This window comes from Muscardinus avellanarius, assembly GCF_963383645.1.
Source record: "Muscardinus avellanarius genome assembly, chromosome: 22".
Taxonomy (NCBI): Eukaryota; Metazoa; Chordata; class Mammalia; order Rodentia; family Gliridae; genus Muscardinus; species Muscardinus avellanarius.
Window position 1 is genome coordinate 16,689,067 of NC_137808.1, and position 25,073 is coordinate 16,714,139.

General features: G+C 52.1%; 1 protein-coding gene across 1 annotated transcript in view; it reads right to left on the reverse strand.

The window, feature by feature from the left end:
• Positions 1-25,073, reverse strand: part of LMCD1 (LIM and cysteine rich domains 1) — a gene marked incomplete at both ends in the record, with an annotated part of 35,038 nt that continues 9,965 nt past the window's right edge. Inside the window, 5 exons of the mRNA XM_080718246.1 lie at positions 1-159; positions 1,048-1,263; positions 10,462-10,803; positions 12,224-12,479; positions 13,916-14,004. Of these exons, the coding sequence (XP_080574372.1) occupies positions 1-159; positions 1,048-1,263; positions 10,462-10,803; positions 12,224-12,479; positions 13,916-14,004 (1,062 nt within the window). The remainder of the gene's footprint in view (positions 160-1,047; positions 1,264-10,461; positions 10,804-12,223; positions 12,480-13,915; positions 14,005-25,073) is intronic.

A 25,073-nucleotide genomic window follows, 5' to 3' on the forward strand; every position in this document is an offset into this window, starting at 1 on the left:
TCAGAAGTTTCTGGACTTGCTACAGGTGGGGCACAGGAGATGACCCTTGGTGACGATATACGCCCGGCCGCTCAGCAGCTGCTCACAGGCTTCACACACAAAGTGCTCCCGGTGCCAGGCCAGGTCCTCCACACGCTGGAAGTCCTCGGAGAATATGATCTGGGAACAGAGGAGCAGAGAAAAGCATGTCTCAGACTCTGTCCCCACGTCGAGGGCCATGGCTACGCCACGGTGGTCCTGTTCTTGGTAGGACTTTTTTTCTTTTTTCCCCCCGGTACCGGGGATGGAACCCAGATGGTACTGGGTTCCATCCCCGGTACCGGGTAATGGGGATAGAACCCATTCTAACTCTGAGCTATACAGCCCCAGCCCTATTACTTTTTAACTTATTATTATTATTATTTTTGGTGGTACTGGGGTGGAACCCAGAGGCTTTCTACCTCCGAGACCTATCTATCTTCCCAGACCTATTTTATACTTTATTTGGAAACAGGGTCTCACTAAGTTGCTGAGAGCCTAAGTAGCCGAGGCTGGCTTCGAACCTGTGCGATCCTCCTGTCTCCGCTGCCCAAGCGCGGGGATTACAGGCATGCGCCACCACGCCCGGTTCCAATTTTTTTTTTAATTCTTTATTTTGAAACCAGGTCTCACTAGGTTACAAAGGGCTTCACTAAATAACTGAGGCTGTTCTTTTTTTGTTTTGTTTTGTTTTGCAGGTCTGGGGAGGGAACCCAGGGGCATTCGACCTCTGAGCTACACCCCCTGCCCTATTTTTTATTCTTTATTTTGAAAACGGGTCTGAGTTGCGGAGGGCCTCACTAAGCAGCTGAGGCTGGCCGTGAACCGGGATCCTCCGGTCTCAGCCTCCCAAATGCTGGGATGACTAGCGCGCACTGCCACGCCCGGCTTGTCAGGACTTTTGAAGGCTTCGCAGTTAAGCAGACCTTTGGACTTTGGAGTCAAAGAGCAACCAAGATGCGTTTTCACGTAGAAGTTAACGTTCCGGCTCTGTGACCGTGCACCTGACCCACTCTCCCTGACTCCCACCTCGTCGCAGCCGGAGCAGCGAGGCCGCAGGCTTTGGCAGTAGTGACGCCCGCACCAGGGAGCACCACCCTTCCAGAAGTAGATGAGGTCCACCAGCGGCTCGGAGCACTGGACGCACACGAAGCAGGCCGGGTGCCACTGCTTGTCGTAGCCGGCCCTGTCCGCGTAGACCACGGGGCTGTCGGCAGGGGCCGCCCCCTTGCACAGCTCACAGACCTGGAAAGGTCAGAGAGGGCCAGGGGGAGAAAGGCGGTCAGGCGAGCACGGTGCACCCGGTTCCAAACCCAGCCGTTCCCTGTGCAACTTCGGGCAAGTGAACCAACCTCTCTGTTCCTCGGTTCTATCACTGGCAGGGTAGGAAAATTATGTTGTCTCCCTCGTAGGTTATTTTGTGCTCCCTAGGTTAGACCCCCGGTGCCACACAAAATAATGATGAAGAATTGTAATCACCTGTCACCCTGACCCCAGGCCTCCTCCTAGGCTAGGACCCAAAGGCATGGCTGGGCCAAGGCTAATTACCTTCCTACACAACACACTCAAGTTGAAGGCCGTGTTCTGGTTTTTTTTTGGTGGCACTGGGGTTCCTGGAAGCCCTTCTACCTCCGGGCTACACTCCCAGACCTATTTTTACATTTTTATTTGGAAACAGGGTCTCTTAAGCCAGCGCGCGCGGCTGGCTCCGCCTCCCAAGCGCGGGGATGACAAGCGTGCCCACCACGCCGGGCCTCAGTGTTCTGTCCCGGTAAAATTTCTCCTCTGTGCCCGGCCACAGAACAGGGGCGCACGCGCAGTCCTTGTCCGACTGCTCGTACACCCAGCCCGTGGCGCCTGGCTGGGCGGGTCCCGACTGGACCCCCCACCCCTGGGGACTTGCCGACACAGGGTCCGACTCAGGAGGCCGGCGGGGGGGGGGGGGGCTGGTAAGCGCGGGCCCCAGCAGAGGGCTGAAAATGGCTGGTGTCAAAGCACAGCAAAACCAGTGTCCCCGGGTTGGCCTGGATAGGCAAAGACCAGTTGGAATTCCCGGCATGCTGCGGTTCCGAGGAAGCCCCGCACCAAGCACTTAGTTGCTTATTGGGGTTGTATCACTAATTTGCCATTCTTAGGGTTCATCACTCTGAGGACTGGTGTCCCCGGACAAGGCGGGTTTCTTTGGCACTGGGGTAGAGGCAAAGTGTGTGTGTATATGCGTGTGTGTATGTGTGTGTATGTGTGTGCGCGTGCGTGTATGTATGTGTGCGTGCGTGCGTGTATGTATGTGTGCGTGCGTGTGTGTGTATGTGTGTGCGCGTGTGTGAATGTGTGTGCGTGTGTGTATGTGTGTGCGTGTGTGTGCATGTGTGTGCATGTGTATGTGTGTGTATGTATGTGTATATGTGTGTGCGTGTGTGTATGTGTATGTATGTGTGTGTATGTGTGTGTATGTGTGTGTTGAACATAGGGGCATTCTACCTCTCAGCTATATCCCCAGTCCTACTTTTTATTTTTTACTTGGAAACAGGGTCTCACTAAGTTGCAGAAGGCCCAAGTAACTGAGGATGGCTGAGAACCTGCGACCCTTGTGTCTCAGCCTCCCAAGTACTAGGATTACAGGCAAAGGTCACCAGGCCCAGCTTTTTAAAAAATTTGAAACAGTCTCTCTTTAGTTGTTGAGGCTAGCTGATGATCCTCCTGTCTGAGCCTCAGAGTGCTGGGCTTACAGGCATATATTATAACACCCAGCCCAACTACCTCTCTCTCTCTCTCTCTCTCTCTCTCTCTCTCTCTTTTTTTGGTGGTACTGCGGATGGAACCCAGGTCCTTCTACCTCTGGGCTACACTCCCAGACCTATTTTTTATATTTTTTTATTTGGAAACAGGGTCTCTTAAGCCAGCGGACGCTGGCTTTGAACCTGCGCGATCCTGTCTCAGAAGCGCGGGGATGACGAGCGTGCGCCACCGCGCCCGGCTCCAGCCCAACTATCTTAAATTGAACTTTGCTCGTGAGAATGTTTCTGTCATTTTCCGAGGAACCTAGTTGGCAGGCTGTTTCTTCCCTGGGCAGCAGAGGTGTGGAACAATCCTCTGGGGGTAGAATGGCTCAAGGTGCCCTCTGTGCCAGCGTTCAAGTGGTGCCGGATTCTTAATTGAAAGCGTTAGCCGGGCGTGGTGGGCACGCTTGTCATCCCCGCGCTGGGGAGGCGGAGACAGGAGGACGGCGCAGGTTCGAAGCCCGCCGCGCGCGCTGGCTTAGGAGACCCTGTTTCCAAATAAAAATATAAAATAGGTCTGGGAGTGTAGCCCGGAGGGAGAAGGGCTTCCAGGAACCCCAGGACCACCAAAAAAAAAAAAACAAAAAACAAAAAACAAAAAACAAAAAAAACCAAAAAACAAACCCGGGCCACCGTGGGGAGGGAGCCAAACCCTTGTTTAAAAGCCATTTCATCCTCGGAGTTCTTTCTGCCTCCGCCTCGGGCAAGTCCAGTGGGAAATGCCCGCGATAGCGACCACCACGGCGACACAAGCGACCTCGTCACCGGGGGTCACAGGCGGCGGCGGATTGGGGATGGTGGCCCGGGGTGCGTGGCACTGCGCTGGCCGTGAGGCCGGGCACTGCTGGCCTTCAGAGGGACGGCCCTCAGGGCCCAGTGGGCATCTCTCCCGGCTTCCCAGGAATCTTGCCTCCTCGCCGCGTTCTGCCCAGTGTAAACCCAGAGGGTCTCACCAGGGCAGTGTAGTAAATATTAGCACAAGGGCCTCCCATCAGGCGCTGGCTTCTCCCCAGCGCAAACATTCAGCAACTTATTTATAAACAGCGTTTCCCATCGCCTCTTATGGTTACATCTCTCTGTTGCTGTTTGGTGGACCCCAGAGGGTGGTTCTTTTCCTCGTCTTCCTCCTCTCCTTTCCCCTTTTCCTCCTCTTTTTCCTTTTCAGGCCTACTATCATTTCTGCAACTACTTATTTGTGTTTGTTTGTACTGGGGATTAAACCCAGGGGCAGCCTACCTCCAAGCTACAACTCCAGCCCTCCCCCCTTTTTTGAAAGAAGGTCTCGCTAGGTTGCTGAAGCTGGCCTCAAACCTGCAGCCCTCCTGCCTCAGCCTCCCAACTCCAGGGATGACAGGCGTGCGCCACCGAGCCGGCTTTTCAGTAGCTTTAAGTCTCCTAAGTCCGTTCGCTGCGCCACTGCCTTCCGGAGACTCCTTATGGCGCAGGTAAAGCAGGCTTGGTGTGATGTGGTCGAGGTCACCGGCTTTGGGCGCCCGTCTGTGCTGCGATTCTCAAACCCAGCTTTGACAGGCACAAGCTCCAGGGTGAGGATGCACAGAGCCGCGGAGCGTCCCTCCCTCCGCGTGCTGACGGCCTGTGATGCCCGCAGCCCCACGCGCTCGGACCAGCCCGCGCGTCACTGGGCGTCCGGGTGGCCTTGGGGCGGCAGGTCAGGGCCGTGAGGTGACTAGACGGTTTTATGGCTTTCTGGAATTTTTGCTCTTGTCTGTGACTCAAAAGACATTTTTATTTCCTAATCGAATGCATACATACAGCCCTGAAACAAGCATTTCCCAGAAAAATATTTGCTACCTCCCAAACAGTCTTTCTTTATTACAATGTGTGCGTGTGCGCGTGTGTGTGTGGTTACTAGGGATTGAACCCGGGGGCGTTCTACCACCGAGCTAAACCCCCTGCTCTTTTTTTACTTTTTATTTTGCAACAAGGTCTAACTAAGAGTTGTTGAGGCTGGCTTCAAACCCGAGACCCTTTTGTCTCAGCCTCCGGAGTCGTGGGATCACAGGTACAAGCCACCACTCCTGGCTTCTTTAAAAAAAATAAAGACAACTTTCCAGTTGTAACCCACTGCGCTGATGTACCGTATACTGTGGGATGGTAACTTCACGGTTGTAAGCACCGTTTAACTTTGCTTGGAATGCCTCTATTTTCTTTCTTTTTCTTTCTTTCATTCATTCATTTACTTATTTATTTTTGGTACTGGGGATCGAATCCAGGGCTATTCTACCTCTGAGCTACTCCCCCAGCCTTTTTTATTTTTTGTTTTGAAACAGGGTCTCCCTAGGTTGCCAAGGGCTTCTCTAAGTTACTGAGACTGGCCTCGAACCTGTGATCCTCCTCTCAGCCTCCTAAGTACTGGGATTACAGGCATGGGCCACCATACCTGGCTCCTCCATCTCCTTTTCTATAAAAAGGGAGCCAAAATACTTTGTAGGATAATTCTTAGGATCAAATAAAATAAGATGGAAAATCTTTGGCACAGAGGTCAGCGCAATCTAGATAGTAATGACAGGCAGATGATGACATCACCTCTATCACCCGTGGCGTCACCATCATCGGCATCGTCACTGACACTGTAACCATCGTCACCACCGCCGTCACCACCGCCGCCGTCACCGTCATTATTTCCATTTCTACCATCATTACAGTCATCACCATGACTACCATCATCATAACCATCATCACCATCTCCATCACCATCTTCACCATGACCATCATCACCATCTCCATCATCATCACCATGACTACCATCAGCACATTCATCTCCATCTTCATCATCATCATTACCATGACTACCACCAGCACCATCACCTCCATCACCATCATCACCATGACTACCATCACCTCCATCACCATCATCACCATGACTACCATCAGCACATTCATCTCCATCTTTATCATCATCATCATCACCATGACTACCATCAGCACATTCATCTCCATCTTCATCATCATCATCACCATGACTACCACCAGCACCATCATCTCCATCTTCATCATCATCATCACCATGACTACCACCAGCACCATCATCCTCACAATCACTACCATCTTCATCACCATCTCCTCCATCATCATCACTACCATCATGATCATCATCACCATGACTACCATCAGCACCATCACCTCCATCACCATCATCACCATGACTACCATCAGCACCATCACCTCCATCACCATCATCACCATGACTACCATCAGCACTATCACCTCCATCACCATCATCACCATGACTACCATCAGCACCATCACCTCCATCACCATCATCACCATGACTACCATCAGCACCATCACCTCCATCACCATCATCACCATGACTACCATCAGCACCATCACCTCCATCACCATCATCACCATGACTACCATCAGCACATTCATCTCCATCTTCATCATCATCATGATGGTGATTACAAGCACCATCATCTCCATCTTCATCATCATCATCACCATGACTACCACCAGCACCATCATCTCCATCTTTATCACCATCATCACCATGACTACCACCAGCACCATCACCTCCATCACCATCATCACCATGACTACCATCAGCACCATCGTCTCCATCATCATCACTGACATCATCATCACCATCTCCACCGTCATCATTACCATAATCATCACTTAAACTAGAAAGCAAACTAAATCAGATACAAAGTCATTAGTGAAAAGCTAAAATCATCTTGTCGGATTCTTATCGTTCAGGAGTCCATGGACCAAGTCGAGCACACTATCTGTTTTTGTAAATAAAGTTTTACTGACACACAGCCACGGTCACCTGCTCAGATACGGCATGTGGCAGCTTCAGTGCTACAGATTCTGAGTTGAATGGAGGCGACAGAGGCCGCAGGGCTGGAGTGACTTAAATATATTCACTGCTTACCCTTTACAGAAAAATTTTGCAACCTCTGTTTTAGTCAGTGGAGAGTTATGCAACCCTCTCAAAAGAAGAAAAACTGCTTGTAAAGGCCGGGTGGCAACATGGAAAAATACTTCGAGTGGGATAAGCCGGGCATGGTGGCTCATACCTGTAATCCCAGTACTCGGGAGGCTGAGACAGGAGGATCACAGGTTCGAGGCCGGCCTCAGCAATTTAGCAAAACTCTCAGCAACCTAATAGACTGTTTTGAAACAAAAAAATAAAAAAATCAAAAGGGCTGGGGGTTTAGCTCAGAGGTAGAATGCCCTTGGGTTCAATCCCCAGTACCAGAAAAAAAAAAGAAAAATTTTTTGGGAAAAAAGACCTCCTTGAAATATCATTAAAATATCCCCACTAGGAAGAGAAAGCACCTAGTAATGTCGGTGTGTTCAGCAGCTGCTCCCAGGTCCTCCTGCCGCACCCCGGGGTGGGGAAGTGATGGGGCCAGGGACTCCTCTGGCTTTGTGCACCCAGGTCTGTCCCCCACCTCTGGCCCCGCCGCCCTCCCTCGGCTGTGAGCAGAGGCTCAGGAGGGCTGGGGCGACTTCAAGTTCCCAAGTGGTAATTGGCAGGAAAAGCCCCGCCCGGCCCACAGGCCAAACATCTGCTTGGGAGGAAGACTTGGAAGTTTTTTGCCCACAAATATGTCCCTCCCCGGGCCGGCCTTTGCGTTTGTGTGGGGGTAGGTAAAAGGGATTCATAGCCCATTCCCAGTCGGGATGAGAAGCACCCCTACTTCTCCCAGTGTACCCTCCTTGGGGCGATCACTTGGCAGGGGAAAGGGGGTGCTGCAGAAGGGGGAGGGCCCTGTAAGGAATGGTAAATGCCCAAGAGCTCTGCTCTGGCTGGCTTCCCCAGCACAGGAAGGGCAGGGCGGAAACGCGCGGGCAGGAGGACCAGACCACTCCCAGGAAATCTGCATATTTAATTTCCCAGAAAGCTTCCAGGCCTCCGAGCACTTGGAATGCAGCCGGCAGGCTCACCGAACTGTTAGCTGTCAGAGAACGGCAAAGCTTACAGTCGAAGCCAGGCACGGAGGCGCGTGCCTGTAATCCCAGGACCTGGGAGGCTGAGGCAGGAGGGTCGTAGGTTGGAGGCCAGCCTCAGCAACCTAGCAAGGTCCTTCAGCGTGTCAGCAAGACCCTGTTTCAAAATTAAAAAAAAAAAAATAATAGGGCTGGAGGGGGCGGGAGCCCGGAGGTATAATGTTTCTGGGTTCAGTGCCAGGCACCCCCCCCCACACACACACACACAGATTGTGGTCCAACATCGTGCAGATGCCCATCCATCCCCAAACCAGAGAGCGGAGGGCTCTGAGCAGATGGTGAGAAATGGTCCAGGCTGCAGGGTTGGCATCTCTGCGGCTGCAGAGCCCCGGATGCTCCCAAGATTCCAAGAGACACCCCCCCCCAACCTGTGGCCCGGGGACCTGTTGGCGGACTCACCCCGTACCCCCGCTAGCCTCCGCCCCTTCCCGAAGCAGAAAGACCCGGGGGACCCCTCTCCCCTCCCCAGCGAGCCTGGCTGGGACCTGGGTTTCTCATCTGCAAAATGGATGCCCCAAGCCGGGCACGATGGTAGCATATACCTGTAATCCCAGCGCGCCGGTACTGGGAGATGGCTTTGGTATTGGAGAGCCAGAGACAGCCTCGGACAGGGCAGGGACCCCGCGCAATCCCAGGCACCGAGGGGGTCGGCGAGGCCGAGGAGCTTTTGCATTTGAAAGACAAGCAAAACTTCCCAAGGATGTGGGGGGATGCCACGGGCCTTCAGGAGGTCCCAGACTCCATCATCAATGAACACATTTGGGGGATAACAAAAGGCTTGGGGCCCGTAACCAGAGACAGGGCGGGTCTACGGGAAGGAATCCCCACATCAACAGGCGCGCCCCAAGAAGGGGCGGAGCTGGTCGGCCAGAAGATTATTGGTATAAAACCGGTCCGTGTCCAAAAACTTAGTGACTAATTTTGAAGTTACTTCGCTGGATTTATTCCTTTAACGCAGCGCTTAATCTACTCCTGTCTTTCTGTCTTGGTACTAACAAAATCGCTTAAGCTTCTAGGAGAAAGGAGTTCTGGCCGTTGTTTCCTACAAAGAGCTGAGAACAAGAACCCACAGCTGCAGGTCACTGTTACAGTTTCGGGGCCCAACGGGGGCGCGGAACGGTTTCACCGTAACACCGGTACTTGGGAGGCTGAGACAGGAGGATGGCAGGCTTTGAGACCGGCCTCAGCCACCTGACGAGACCCCGTTTCTAAATAACATAGGGTAGAGGGTGTAGCTTGGAGGTAGAACGGCCCTGGGTTCAATCCCTGCTATTTCCCCCCCCTAAAAAGAAAACGGAACCCCAATTCCCCTTTACAGTTGCCACAAACATTTTAGGAGATATTTTGCCCAGGGCCTCTTGTGTCGGCCTCCATTGGATAATTGAGGCCAAGAGGAGGAGGCTAAATTTCCTCTGGCGTTTCCTGAGGTTCCCTCGCGGGGAGCAGGGCGGGGGGCCTGGAGCCCCCAGCTGGAGGCTGCACTGACCGCAGCAGCTCCTGGCCTCAGGCTGAGCCGGAGGCGTCGAGGTCGCAGCTGGGGTGAGCTGGCTTCTGTGCCTGTCTGTCTAGCATTTCCCACAGATGGCGCGAAGGAGGTTCCCCTGGGGGAATCCACCAAAACCAGAAGCGGCCGTAAAGCCGGGGGGATCACTTTAGAAAACGCGGCTGCCATTTCCTGGGCGCTCGCGGTTGACCAGGCTGCTGGTATCATTTTGGCTGAGCGTACGTGTGTAAGGCGATTTTTCCCGGGGGGTGGTGGGGGGAGCGTGCCGGGAGCCGAGCAATCCCCAGCCCTTTTTCTTTTTTTCTTTTGAAGCAGGGTCTTGCTGAGTTGCTGAGGGCCTGGCTGGCTCAGTGGCTGGGGCTGGCCTCCAACCTGCAATCCTCCCGTCTCAGCCTCCCATGAACTAGAATGACAGGCGTGCTCACATCTATTTAAGGAGCGGCACCCCCCTCCCGCCAACCTCAAGGCTCGGGGGGCCGTAGTTGTTCTTTACAGGCCAGTATCTTGCAGTCCCCACGCCCCCCAGGCTGGGCGCCCTTTTTCTAAGGCGCACGGTTTAGTTTTCTGTGACTTGTCTTATACCGCGAGCTTCTGCCAGTGGTGACCTTGTATTCCAGGGATAGTACCTGGGACCGAGTGTCTGAGCACCAGCTACCTGCTGAATGGCCGCCGAATGAATGGGTGGACAGAGGGATGGAGGGAGGGAGGGAGGGAGGGATGCTGATGGAGGAGTGGAAGGAGGAATAACGGCTCGAGGGATGAGGGATGGATCAGTGGACAGAGGGATGGATCGATGGATGAGGGATGGATGCATCGGTGGATGGATGGAGGGATGGAGGAATGGATGGAGGGATGGGTGGATGGATGGAGGAATGGATGGAGGGATGGGTGGATGGATGGACAGAGGGATGGAGGAATGGATGGATGGATGGAGGGATGGGTGGATGGATGGATGGAGGGATGGAGGGATGGAGAAATGGATGGAGGGATGGGTGGATGGATGGAGGAATGGATGGAGGGATGGGTGGATGGATGGAGGAATGGATGGAGGGATGGGTGGATGGATGGATGGAGGAACGGATGGAGGGATGGTGGATGGACGGACGGAGGGATGGGTGGATGGCCGCGTGTGGGAGGAGGGCCGCGGAGGGCCGGGGCAGAGGTGGGGACACTTACGTATTCTGCCTCCTTGGCTGGGTCCCCGAGGCTGCCATTGGTGCTGGGCGCGGCGGCCGTCGTCTCTGCGCCCTCCGGCTGCTCGGGGTGCTTGCCCTCGTCCTTGGGCAGGCCGCCCTGGCCCGGGAGGGCCACCTCGCCCACCCCTATGGCCTCGCTCTTGTAACGCCTCACGAACTCCTCCATGGCGCCCCGCTCGCTGTCGGCCAGGCCGCGGCAGCGCGCAGGGTCCTGGTCATAGATGGGCAGCTGGCGCAGGAGCTGGCGGCGGCGGTACAAGGCGCCCTCGGTGCCCGTCACCGGCTGCTTCTCCTGCGGGATGAGCTCCATGTACTGCAGGCCCTGGGGTGGGGGCAGGACACCGGTCACGGGGCCGGCCCCGCAGCCCAAGAGGCCCCCCGAACCCCACCTGCAGCGCGCACCCCGGGCGCCCTTCGGGGTTACCAGCAACCCAAATGGCCAGAGTCCTTATTTGTGAATTCAATATTGCTTTCTTTCCCTCCTCATCAAAAACAATAGTATCTGTCCATGATCACAGGTAGGGAAAGGCGGATGAAAGTGGGGCATGCCTGTCAGTCCGGCCCTTGGGAGGCTGAGGCAGGAGGATCATAGGCTCGAGGCCAGCCTCGGAAACTTAGCAAGACCCTATCTCAAAATCAAATAAAAAGGGCTGAGAGTGTCTCCCAGTGGTAGAGCACCCCTGGGTTCAATCCCCAGTCGCACACAATAAATAAATAAAAAAGAAAAAGGGCCAGGAGTGTCGCTCAGTGGGAAAAGTCCCCTGGGTTCCATCCCCAGTGTTGCAAAAACAGAGAATAAAAAATTTAAAAATAGATAAGAAAGCCGGGCCTGGTGGCGCACACTTGTAATCCCAGGACTCGGGAGGCTGAGACGGGAGGATCGCGGTTCGCGGCCAGCCTCGGCTACTACTTAGTGAGGCCCTCCGCAACTCAGTGAGACCCTGTTTCCAAGTAAAGAATAAAAAAATAGGGCTGGGGTATAGCTCAGAGATAGTATGACCCTGGGTTCCATCCCCAGTACTGCAAAAATAAATAAATAAATAAAAATATAAATAAATAAATAAAAAGGGCTGCAGGTATAGCTCAGAGCTAGAACGTCTCTAGCTTCAATCCCCCAGTAATGCAAAAATAAATAAATGAATGAATAAATAAATAACATAGAAAGTAAAAGGGGCAGGGGGTGAGCTTCACTGGTAGGGTACCTCTGGGATTGATTGTCACTACTGCAAAAAAAATAAGAAGTTAGTAAATGAAAAGCATTTTAAAATAGATACCTTGTTGACCTGTGTGAGGGGACTTGGTAACACTGGGTCTATTTTTCTAGACTTTTTCATAGGTGGATTTATTAAAAATGTTCTATGTCTGTGTATATGTGGTACTGGGGATGGAACCCAGGGACATTCGATCTCTGAGCTCCACCCCCTGCCCTATTTTTTATTCTTTATTTTGAAACCGGGTCTCGCTGAGTTGCCGAGGGCCTCGCTAAGTAGCCGAGGCCGGCCGCGAACCGCGATCCTCCGGTCTCGGGCCTCCCGAGTGCTGGGATGACGGGCGTGCGCCACCGCGCCCGGCTTTGAATAGATCATTTTTGCCGAGGCCCAGACGGTCTTTACTTCAATACCATGAGCCGAAACCAAGGCCTCTCCTACTATTTTATGACGACCTCGTCTTTGAGATACAGGAAGCCGCCATTACAGGGACAGGGGCGATGGCCCCTCGGTCGGGCGGGAGAGCCTTCTCACCAGCTTCTGGGTGACCCCGGGGGGAGCCCACTCGTAGGTGATGGTGTTAAAGGTGGGGTCTTTGCCCGTGGCGATGGGGTTGGTCATGATCATTCGGTTCCTCTTGTAGATCCGGACGCCATCTCCGCCCTTGACCCGGGCTGTGAGCGTGGCGTATCTGGAGTCTGTCAGCAAGCGGCCGATTTTCCGGTCGTCTTCCAGGTCTGAGGTCAAGCAGTGGTCCTCCTGGCTGCATCTGCACGACTTGCATAATTTCCTGGGTTGGGGAGAGAGCGGGGTCAGGCGGGCTCGGCATCCGGGAAAGTATCTGCCCCGAGGAAAGCGAGCTCCCGGCGCCGCGCGGGCGTGGGCAAGCCCGGCCCGGCCTGGATGGTGCTTGGGAAACGCGTCTGCTCGCGGGATGTGAACATGGAGGAGCTTGCCATCAGTGACTAGAATAGCTGCTCATCTCCTGATGGTTGCCAGTGCCAACAGCCAAGTCATTTAGCACGGCTGCGCTAGAGCGGGAGTACCCGCGGCCCCGGGGCTGGAACCCGGCCCGCCACTTGCTGTTTATAAATAAAGTTTTATTGGCACACAGCCCCAGTCCTCTCCTTTACAGCTTGTCTGTGGCTGCTCCCAGGCTTCGGTGGCAGACTTGAGTAGTTATAGCTGAGACTATGTGGACCCGGAGCCTAAAATATTTAGTATCTGCCCCTCTGTTTTTGAACTAGGGATTGAACCCAGGGGCGTTCACTGTCTGAGCTACACCCTCGCCCTACCTGTTTTCTTTTTTGTTGGGAAACAGGGTCTCACTAAGTTGCTCAGAGCCTCGCTGAGTTGCCGAGGCTGACGCAGAACCTGCGATCCTCCTGCCTCGGCCTCCCAAGCGCTGGGATTATACCGGAGGAAGCGATATTATTGCACCTACACTGAGAATCACCTTGCAGTCCCCAGCACAGCCTCCCACGGCACAGAACGACCGAACAGCAACAGTGCTGGGTTGGGAGCCTTCCTCTAACTAAAATGTTCGTCTTTGCCGTGTGTGTGCGTGCGTGTGTGCGTGTGTGCGTGTGTGTGTGTGTGTGTGTGTGTGTGTTACTGGGGATTGAACTCAGGGGCACTCTACCTCTAAGCTACACCCCTACCCGTTTGTTTGTTTGTTTATTTATTTATTTATTGAAACAGGGTCTCGCTAAGTTGCTGAGTCTTGACACATTGCTGAGGCTGGCCTCAAGCCCACAATCCTCCTGTCTCCGCCTCCCAACTACTGGGTGACAGCTGTGCGTCACCATGCCTAGCTTCAATGGCTTCTTCTTCTTCTTTTTTTTTTTTTTTCTTTTTTTTTCCGTGGGTCTGGGGATGGAACCCAGGAGCATTTGGCCTCCGAGCTACACCCCCTGCCCTTTTTTAAAAAAATTTTTAAATTTTGAAACAGTCTCACCAAGTTGCAGAGAGCCTCACTAAGTAGCTGAGGCTGCGATCCTCCTGTCTCAGCCTCCCGAGTGCTGGGATTATAAACCCGTGCCAGCCACCAGCCTTGGCTTGGCTTCTTTCTTGATCCCCAGCGGGGGCAGGCCGGACAGCCTCCCCTCCCTGGCAGAGCAAGCGTCCCGAGCAGCCCCAGCAGAAAGCAAGCCCAGGGCTCCCGGAAGGAAGCCAAGAAAAGGAGGCCAGCAGAGCCTCCATCCCTCGACAAAACCCACTCGTTACCTCCATGAATGCGGCTCAAAGCCCAAACACGTCCCCTTGCACCTCAGACACGCCACACTCCGTGCTGCTGTCTGCTGACCCAGGGACACCTGGAAAAGGACACAGAAAGGGGTTTGCCTTCCCAGGAGAGCCGGTGCGGGTTTCACGGGCAGCCAACGCGGTCGATCCAAAACAGAGAGGCGGGCTGGGCCTGGGCCACGGGGCCCGCAGCGCGACTGGCAGGTCCTCCCAGCAGAATGCGCCCGGGAGCCAGGCACAGCCGTGCACGCCTTCATCCCAGTGCTTGGGAGGCCGAGACAGGAGAACCACAGGTTGGAGGCCAGCCTCCGCACCCCTGTGCCACTCAACGAGACCCTGTTTCAAATATTATAAAATAAAATAGGGCTGGGGAATACAGCTCAGAGGTAGATTGCCCCTGGGTTCAATCAATATCCAGTACCAAAAAAAAAAAAAAAAAAGGACAAATAAAACCTTAAATGATGCAGGTAGCCGGGTGTGGGGGCGCACGCTTGTGATCCCCGCGCTTGGGAGGCTGAGACAGGAGGATCGCACGGGTTCGAGGCCAGCCTCGGCTACTTAGCGAGGCCCTCTGCAACTCAGTGAGACCCTGTTTCAAAATAAAGAATAAAAAATAGGGCTGGGAGCCGAGCGTGGGGGCGCACGCTTGTCATCCCCGCGCTCGGGAGGCTGAGACAGGAGGATCGCATGGGTTCGAAGCCGGCCTCCGCTACTTAGCGAGGCTCTCGGCAACCTAGTGAGACCCTGTTTCCAAATAAAATCTATATTAAAAAAAAAAGTCTGGGAGTATAGCCCGGAGGTAGAAAGCCTCTGGGTTCCACCCCCAGGACCACCAAAAAAAAAAAAAAAAAAAAAAAAGATGCGGGTACAGGAAGAGCATCTCACGAAGGGGACGGTTTCCATGGCGACAGAAGTCGCTGGGGGGAGAGGAGCTGTCGCGGCGGCTTCTTGGCACGCCAAACAGCCATCTGTTCTGTGCGCGCTGTCAGTCCGGGAGCCAGACGGGCTGCTCTGTGTTTGCACAGAGCAAACGATGGGCTTGTTTATCGGGAGGCCGCGCTCCGAGCGCCCCGTGGCCCAGCGGCGGAGACTAGCACAGATAAAAAACCCCAACACCGTCCCGGAGAACGAGGCGGCCTGGCGATGCGGCAGATAGCTCGACTTTCCCCTAAGTGGGGGGAACAGAACGTCCAGGTGGGTTTCTCGGACTCAGGCGACAGGATGTGGGACTTCAGAGGACTTAGAACCAGAAAAGAGGCCGCCTGGGGCCGTGGGCGCAGGGACCCCGGGGGAAACCGCGCGGACAGTGGCTTAAAGCCGGGCGTGGAGATGAGTGCCTGGAATCCCAGTACTGGGGAGGCTGAGACAGGAGGATTGGAAGTTTGAGGCCAGCCTCTGCTACTTAGACTCTCAGTAGCCTCACAAGACCCTGTTTCAGAACAAAAACTAAAAAGGGCTGGGGGTGGAGCTCAGAGGCAGAATGCCCCTGGATCCAATCCCCAGTACCCCCCCCCCCCACGATTGTCATTACTTTATAAAATAAGAACAAACCCCACAAACCAAGACGAAAGTCATTTCTGATTATATTTCCCTCAACTCTTCATAGTTTGTCTATGTTAGAGGTCCTAGTGAACCGGGCGTGGTGGCGCACGCCTGTCATCCCCGCGCTCGGGAGGCGGAGACGGGAGGATCGCGCGGGTTCGAAGCCAGCCTCAGCTACTTAGTGAGACTCTCGGCAACTCAGTGAGACCCTGTTTCCAAATAAAATAGAAAATGGGTCTGGGAGTGTAGCCCAGGGGTAGAAGGCCCCTGGGTTCCACCCCCTGTATCACAAAAATAAATAAATAAATAAATAAAAAGATAAAAAGTTCTCATTACAAGAGCAGACGTGTCTGTATGACGGGTACTTGACCAGTTCCATTAGTAAGCCTTGCATATGGACGTCAACACGTCACCGCGTGCACCTTAAACGCATTCAGATTTTTCTCAACGATGCCTGGAGAAGACAAGAGCGACTGTCCCCTCGGAGGCCGAGCGCCCGGTCGCCTTCCTCCACGGCGGCCGCCGGCAGGGGCCTGGCCTGGGTCGTCATATTGTTTCCGTCACATGTGCGCTGGCGCCGGCGCCCCATCCCCGAGGCCGGGTGTCCTCACAGCGCCTCCAGCCCCCCGTGAGGAGCCCGCTCCAGGGAGGAGCCCAGCGGGGGCCTGTGCAGATTGGGGTGGGCACTGGCTTTCATATTTATTTATTTATTTATTTATTTATGGTGGGCACTGGCTTTCATATTTATTTATTTATTTATTTATTTATTTATTTATTTATGGTGGGCACTGGCTTTCATATTTATTTATTTATTTATTTATTTATTTATTTATGGTGGGCACTGGCTTTCATATTTATTTATTTATTTATTTATTTATTTATTTATGGTGGGCACTGGCTTTCATATTTATTTATTTATTTATTTATTTATGGTGGGCACTGGCTTTCATATTTATTTATTTATTTATTTATTTATTTATTTATGGTGGGCACTGGCTTTCATATTTATTTATTTATTTATTTATTTATGGTGGGCACTGGCTTTCATATTTATTTATTTATTTATTTATTTATGGTGGGCACTGGCTTTCATATTTATTTATTTATTTATTTATTTATGGTGGGCACTGGCTTTCATATTTATTTATTTATTTATTTATTTATTTATTTATTTATTGGCACTGGGGATGGAACCCAGGGGCTTTTTTTTTTTTTTTTTTGGTGGTCCTGGGGTTCCTGGAAGCCCTTCTACCTCCGGGCTCCGCTCCCAGACCCATTTTTTATATTTTAATTTGGAAACAGGGTCTCCTAAGCCTCACTCAGTAGCCGAGGCTTCGAACCCGCGCCATCCTCCTGTCTCCGCCTCCCGAGCGCGGGGATGACGAGCGCGCCCGCCGCGCCCGGGTGGCTGGCTGGCTTTCTTTCTTTCTTTCTTTCTTTCTTTCTTTCTTTCTGTACTGGGGGTTGAACCCAGGGGCATTCTACCTCCGAGCTAACCTCTCTGCCCCTATTTTTTCTTTCTTTCTTTCTTTTTATTTGGAAACAGGGTCTCTCTGAGTTGCAGAGGGCCTCACCAAGTAGCTGAGGCTGGCCTCGGACCGCGGTCCTCCTTTCTCAGCCTCCCAAGTACTGGGATTTCAGGTGTGCACCACCATTCCCCACCAGGACCAGGAGTGAGTGAGTGAATGTGTGTGTGTGAGTGTGTGTGTGAGAGTGTGAGAGTGTGTGTGTGTGTATGTGTGAGTGTGTGTGAGTGTGAGTGTGTGTGAGTATGAGAGTGTGTGTGAGAGTGTGTGTGAGTGTGTGTGAGCGTGAGTGTGTGTGAGTGTGTGTGAGTGTGTGTGTGAGTGTATGTGAGTGTGTGTTAGTGTGTGTGTGTGAGTGAGTGTGTCCCAGATCTCTGGTTTGTCCCTGGGGCAGCTCCATGGACATTCTCATTCCCCCATCTGACCCAGAATGGGTGTGAATGAATTTCTTTAACTTCATTCTTTTCTTTTGGAATTGTTTAAGGCAGATAAAAATACACAGACTAAACAAATGGAGGTTAGCCTTCCTGGTCGGATACTTAAGAATTCTGTGGATGGAAAACTTAAAAAAAAAAAAAAACCCCAACCTATTTAAAGTAACAGATAGGACTACAGTTGGGGCCGGAGCCGGGGCAGCGGCGCCGCGCCCGGCAGACTTCTGGAGAGTCGGTCATATTCCCAGTAAGTGGATTTGTGTGTTTGATATTTATTCTCGGGAACGCTGCAGCTGAAAGAGGCAGCTGGGTGCTTCTCCTGAGAAGGAAGTTTCTGGCATCTCAAATGTATCAAATGCTATACAAAAGAATACACTTTTTTAGCCTGGCATGGTGGCAGAGTTGCAATCCCAGCATTCAGGAGGCCGAGACGGGAGGATCGCGGGTTCGAGGACAGCTTTAGCTACTCAGTGAGGCCATTTTGCAACTCAGTGAGACCCTGTTTCAAAAGAAAGAATAATAATAAAAAAAAAAGATAGGGCTGGGGTGCAGCTCAGAGGTAGAATGCCCCCGGGTTCCATCCCTCGTACTACAAAACAAAAAAACAAAAACAAAAACCCCAAAACAAAACAAGACATTTTCCCCTAAAAGAAGTAGTATTCCCTTTAAGGGCTATATTTTTCATTCGCCCACTCAATTCGTCTCTTAAAATGGTTCGTCCAAGCCGGGGGCAGTGGCAGACGCCTGCAGTCCCAGTACTTGGGAGGCTGAGATATAAGGATCGCGGGTTCGAGGCCAGCCTCGGGAACTTAGCAAGGCTCTCAGAAGTTTAGAGAGACTCTGTTTCCAAATAAAAAAAAATAAACTAGGACTGGATCTGTAGGTTTCAATCACCAGAACCTCACACACGCACGTACAAAAAAGATGAGCTGTCCAGGCTCGACTTTAGTAAAATTCAGGTTTGGAGCAAAATATGTCACGCTCTCTTTCAGCATGTCACGGGTAATAGGTAAGATTAAGGCAGGCAGAGCGGCGCACACCTGGAAGCCCAGGCCTGGGGAGGCCGAGACAGGAGGATTCCAAGTTTTAAGGCCAGCCTCAGCATCTTGGCAAGACTCAGCAGCTCTGTGAGACCCTGTCTCAAAAATTAAAAAGAAATAAAAAAGAGAGAAAAGAAAAGAAAAGAGCTGCGGGATAGAGTTCAGTGGCAGAGTATTTGCTTAGGCTTTGCGTAACATAAGAGATTCACCCCCAGTTTTCCAAAAAATAATAATAATAAAAAATAATAATAAAAATAAATAATAATATAATAATAAAATATATAAATAATAATAATAAAATATAATAATAATAAAATAATAATAAATAATAATAAAATATAATGAAAAATAAATAATAATAAAAATAATAAAAATAATAATATAATAATAAAATATATAATAAATAATAATAAAATAAAATAATAATAAATAATAATAAAATATAATAATGAAAAATAAATAATAATAAAAATAAATAATAATAATAATAGTAATAACAAAAAATAATAATAACTTGTTACAGCGGTCTCCTCTATCTGTGGGTCTGCTTCCTATGGTTTCAGTACCTATGGTCTGCCATGGTCTGAAAATAGTATCATTATAATAATAATAATAATAAAATAATAGTAATTATTATTATTATTGGTATTTTGGAAGTCAGGCACGCTTTACCACTAAGCTGTATCCCCAGCCCTTTTTATTTATATTTATTTGTTGTGCGTGTATGATGCTGGAAATTGAACCCAGGGGCATTCTACCTCTAAGCTGTATCCTCCAGGTCTTTTTTAATTTAGAAAAAAAAAGTGTCTTGCTAATTTCCGAGGGCCTCGCTAAGTTGCTAGGACTGGCTTTGACCTGTGACCTCCCTGGCTCAGCCTCCAGAGTACTGTGATTACAGGTGTGTGCCACCATGCCCGACCTTTATTTATTTTTTATTTTGGTTTTTATTTATTTATTTATTTTTTGGTGGTCCTGGGGGTGGAACCCAGAGGCTTTCTACCTCCGGGCTACACTCCCGGACCTTTTTTCTATTTTATTTGGAAACAGGGTCTCACTGAGTTGCCGAGAGCCTCACTCAGTAGCCGAGGCTGGCCTCGAACCCGCGCCATCCTCCTGTCTCGGCCTCCCGAGCGCGGGGATGACAAGCGCGCGCCACCGCGCCTGGCATTTATTTTTTATTTCGAAATAGGGTCTTACTAAGTGTCTGAGGCTCTGGCCTCGAACCTGCGATCCTCCTGTCTCAAGCCTTCCAAGTACAGGGATCGCAGGCACACGTTGCCACGCCCAACGAGTTCAAAAATATTAAGCAGGAAATTCCGCAAAGAAACAACCCCTCGGTGCCCAGTGGATCGGCACTCAGAGTCCCGAGATGGAAGCTTCGCCGCGTGGCAGGATGCTGCATCCAGATGTGCACTTCCCTGCGCCGCAGCGGATCCACCCACAGACGCTACCCTCCCGGCCGTCACTGGGAGCGATGGCGCTTAACACGGACTGTCAGGGGCTTGTGTGCCAGTCCCTTTACTATGACTTGATAACGTACCTAAAACCCCAAAGGAGTGATGCCGACCGTTTTATTATAGTGCATTGTGTAGGTTGTTCAGTTTTATTATAGCGACTGCTGTTCATCTCTTAGTGTTCCTGATTTTTATTTTTAAATTTAATTAATTTAAAGCCGGGCGCGGTGGCGCACGCTTGGGAGGCGGAGACAGGAGGATCACGCAGGTTCGAAGCCAGCCGCGCTGGCGTAGAGACCCTGTTTCAAAAATATAAAATAGGTCTGGGAGTGTAGCCCGGAGGAAGAAGGGCTTCCAGGAACCCCAGTACCACACACACACACAAAAAATAATAATAAATAAATAAAAAAATTTAATTAATTTATTTTTTGCTACTGGGGATTGAACCCAAGGGCATTCTACCCCTGAGCTACACTCCCAGCCCTGTTTTCTTTATTTATCTTTATTATTATTTTTTTTTGTGGTACTGGGGGTGGAACCCAGGGGCTTTTGGCTCAGTGGTGGAGGGCTTGCCTCATATGCATGAGGCCCTGGGTTTGATCACCGGCGCCGCCATGAATTAAAAAAAAAAAGTTACAAATTCTCAACGGAGCGATCTGTGCAATGGAAAAGACACTGATAGTTCCCGTCTGGACACAGTTTTTTGTTTACCATTCTACGTCGGCGTGCAAAAGCGGAGCCGGGAGAGAGGAAACAGCTCTCGGCCGGCCTCTTGCTGACAGGCCGTGTTTACACAATCCCCGGGTCCAAAGCAAGCGCGCGCATCTTAAATCTGAAAGACGCGGCCAGGCTGATGTGCTGAACTGATATATTTACTTTGACACTTAAGCCAAGAGCCAGGCTCCTGTGCACAGAAAATTTGTACCAATGCAGACACTACCAGCCAGGCTCGGCGGGCCTCCAGGTCCTCGCCTGTCATCCCAGAACTTGGGAGGCCGAGGCGGGAGGATCGCAGCTTCGAGGCCAGGCTCAGCTGCTTAGTGGAAGTCTAAGTACCATAGAGAGCAAAATCCTGTTTCTAAAACATCGAACCAAGTCCCCACGGGATCCCTTATTCCCCGGGACCCCGGTTCCTCAGTGCGAGCGTGCTGTGGGCGATCCCAGGCCTCCTGCCTTCGAGTGATGCTTAGAAATTAAAATCTAACTGGCCTCCTGGCTCTTAGGTGCCGACTCTTCATAAACAAATACTTGACTGTGATACGGATCGCTCAATTTTATGAGACATTTCTGCTTTTAGCAGCCGGAAATGCTAAGAATGTAATTTGGTGTGTGTGTGTGTGTGTGTGTGTGTGTGTGTGTGTGTGTGAATTCTAAATTTGCCGTGTTTCTGATATTTCCAAGGATAACACACTTTGGTTGGAGTTAATTTTGGAACTAGCTGGAGACTGGGTGAACCAAATCTTGGCTGTCTGGATCTTAACATCCTGAAAGGAAATGTGCTTGGATAAACGCACCGCGCTGCGATTCAAAAAGTCTGAAGCGGGGGCTGGGGGGTGGGGGTGGCACACGCCTGGAATCACGGTAGTTGGGAGGCCGAGATAGGAGGATCTCAGGTCGGAGGCCAGCCTCAGCTACTTAGCGAGGCTCTCGGCACCTTAGCGAGACGTTGTTTCAAAATAAAAAATAAAAAGGTCTGGGGGTATAGCTAAGAGGAGAATGCCCCTGGGTTCAATCCCTAGTCACACACACACACACACAGCAAGATGTCTTTCTGGTTTGAAAGCGGCACCCTTCTTATAAATAAGTCCCCTCTCCTCTCTCTCCCCCTCCTCTTTGCCAGCATGTGGTGTATTTAATTATTTATATATTTTTGTGGTCCTGGGGATGGAACCCAGGGGCTTTTCTACCCCCAGCCCGATTTTTTTTTTTTTTTGGTGGTACTGGGGTTCCTGGAAGCCCTTCTCCCTCCGGGCTACACTCCCAGACCTATTTTTACATTTTTATTTGGAAACGGTCTCCTAAGCCAGCGCGCGCGGCTGGCTTCGAACCTGCGCGATCCTCCTGTCTCGGCCTCCCAAGCGCGGGGATGACGAGCGTGCGCCCCACGCCGGGCTAATTTTTCCTGTCTTTAAAATAAATCCTAGCCGGGCGTGGGGGGCACGCTTGTCATCCCCGCGCTCGGGAGGCCGAGACAGGAGGATCGCGCGGGTTCGAAGCCAGCCTCGGCTACTGAGTGAGGCTCTCGGCAACTTAGTGAGACCCTGTTTCCAAACAAAATAGAAAATAGGTCTGGGAGTGTAGTCCGGAGGTAGAAAAGCCCCTGGGTTCCATCTCCAGTACCACAAAAACATAAAAAAATTTAAAAAAGGGAAACGTTGCCGGGCATGGTGGCGTATGCCCGTGGTCTCAGTACTTCGGAGGCCGAGACGGGAGAACTGCAGGTTTGAGGCCAGCCTCAGCAATTTGAGACCCCGAATTCAAAATTAAAATAAATAGATAAAAAGTACTGGGGTGAGCTCGGAGGTAGAATACCTTATCACAGGAGAGAGGAAGGGAGGAAGAGAGAGAGAGACAGAGGGCGAGACAAAGAGAAAGCCAGTTCTTGTGTTCAGGATAAGACGGTCCTGGGCCTTCTGAGAATTTCTCATACTTCAAAGAGCAAATACTGGCAAGATCCACCCAGATGAAACACTGCCACTGGCCCTATTTTGGTATAAATATTCATCAAGGGCTAGAAACTTCCAGTAGATATGGGGCTGGGCCAGGCGTGGTTTGGCCCCGGCCTCCCCCTGGCTCTTTTTGGGCGCTTGGGGAGGTCGCTGCAGCCGGCGCCCCGGATCGCAGAGGCCACTGGCGCGTCCAGCCAGAGGGACGGCCCGGGCCTTGGGGGAACGCTCTGGTTAGCAGCTGGAGAAAGGAAACCGAGTCGAGGCGGGCCCACCTGCCAGCCCTCGGCCGAGCCTCCCCCCGCCTGGGTGGAGAGGGGGAGAAAGCGGGCGTGCGTGTGTGAAGTGTGCAGGCCCGGTTTGTTTGCTTGACTCGTAGTCTGGTATGTTGTAACTGTACGTCACAGCGAGGTTTATTTATTTTATTTGTGTGTGTGGGACTGGGGGTGGAGAACGGGGGCTTTTCTACCTCCGGGCCACACTCCCAGACTTATTTTATACTTTATTTGGAAACAGGGTCTCACTAGGTTGCCGAGAGCCTCACTCAGTAGCCGAGGCTGGCTTCGAACCCGCGCCATCCTCCCGTCTCGGCCTCCCGAGCGCGGGGATGACGAGCGTGCGCCGCCACGCCCGGCTTATTTATTTTTATGTGTGTTCCTGGGGATGGGACCCAGGGGCTTTCTACCTCCTGGCTACACTCCCAGACCTATTTTATATTTTATTTGGAAACAGGGTCTCACTAAGTTGCCGAGAGCCTCACTAAGTAGCCGAGGCTGGCTTCGAACCTGTGCCATCCTCCAGTCTCAGCCTCCCCAGTACTGGGATCACGGGCGTGCACCACCACGCCCAGCTTCCTTCATTTTCTCTCCATCTTCAGATTCTCTTAAAATATCACCAGCGTGTTTGCCTCCTACTCCCCCAGCCCCACTATAACCCGAGAGAAGTTTCTAGAAGGAACACCTGTACACGTTACGAGCCCGTGCCCCCGCGCCCAGCCTGGTAGGCGAGCACCCTCCCGGCCAGCACACGTTTGCCTTTCTGCAGGGCCCGGAGCATCGGGTCGCCGTCCTGGCCGTGTGACTGGCCCTGGCGTCCGGCTTTAGATGCCCATCTCACCTGCAGGATCCCGAGGCCAGAGGGCAGGCCGTGCCCGCCGAGTGCTCCCCGAAAGCCCGGCGCGTAGTTAGGGTTCAACGAAAAGGGGACAGAGGTGGGAAACCGGGGCAAGAAAGTGTGGGGGTAGAGGGCACAGCTCCAGCCCTCCTGACAGAGAGGGGCACCCGGGGAGGAGACGCAGACCACCACAGCTGCACCTGGGCAGAGTGCACCCCCAAAAAGAGGCCTGGAGCCCGGGATACTTGGGAGGCCGAGCTGGGAGGGTCACAGGTTTAAGGTTAGCACCAGCAATTTACCGAGACCCTCGGTAACTGAGGGAGACCCCATTTCAAAGCCCCAAATAAAACTCAGAGGTAGCCGGGCGCGGTGGGCACGCTCGTCATCCCCGCGCTGGGGAGGCGGAGACAGGAGGACGGCGCGGGTTCGAAGCCAGCCGCGCGCGCTGGCTTAGGAGACCCTGTTTCCAAATAAAAATGTAAAAATAGGTCTGGGAGTGTAGCCCGGGGGTAGAAGGGCTTCCAGGAACCCCAGGACCACCAAAAAAAAAAAAAAAAAAAAAAACCAAACAAAACCTCAGAGGTAGAACACCCCAGAGCTGGCGCCCTAATCCTCCCCTTAAAGGCTCCCATTAGAGCCAGATTCCCTCAGCAAGGCTCTGGCTGGCCACAGAGCCGCAGCCTGGGCAGCACAGGCGCCTTGGCAGGCTGTACACACTGGCATCTGCTTGCCCGTCGCCTCTCAGCCAACAGATGACCCGGTGCGGCGACCTCAGTGGTCAGCCTCGTGAATCAGTACCTAAAATCGCCACTGAGTCATGATCCCAAACAGACCTTCTTCTCCAAGACAGGTTTCTTAGGGGAACATTAGTCAGCAAGAAGCCCTGTCCCCCGCCTGTGTGCTTTGTGTTATCATGGGAGATACAGCCCAGGCAATCCGGCTGCCCTGAAGACACAGGCTAGGCCCGGGCAACTGGTCTACCGCAGGCTCCCGAGAAGCACCACTAGTCCCCGTTGCCTCAGACTCGCTCCCACCCGGGGCCTCAGATACTCCCCAAAGGTCCTGATTAAAAAGAAATCATGGTGCCGGGCGTGGTGGCGCTCGCTCGTAATCCCGGCATTCGGGAGGCTGAGACCGGAGGATCGTGGTTTGTGGACAGCCTCGGCTACTTAGCGAGGCCCTTCGCAACTCAGTGAGACCCTGTTTCAAAAAATCAAAAGACTGAAAAATAAGGCTACGGGTATAGCTTGGAGGTGCAGTGCCCCTGGGTTCCTTCCCCAGTACCGCAAAAAAAAAAAAAAAAAAAAAAAAAAAATATATATATATATATATATATATATATATATATATATATATATAAATATA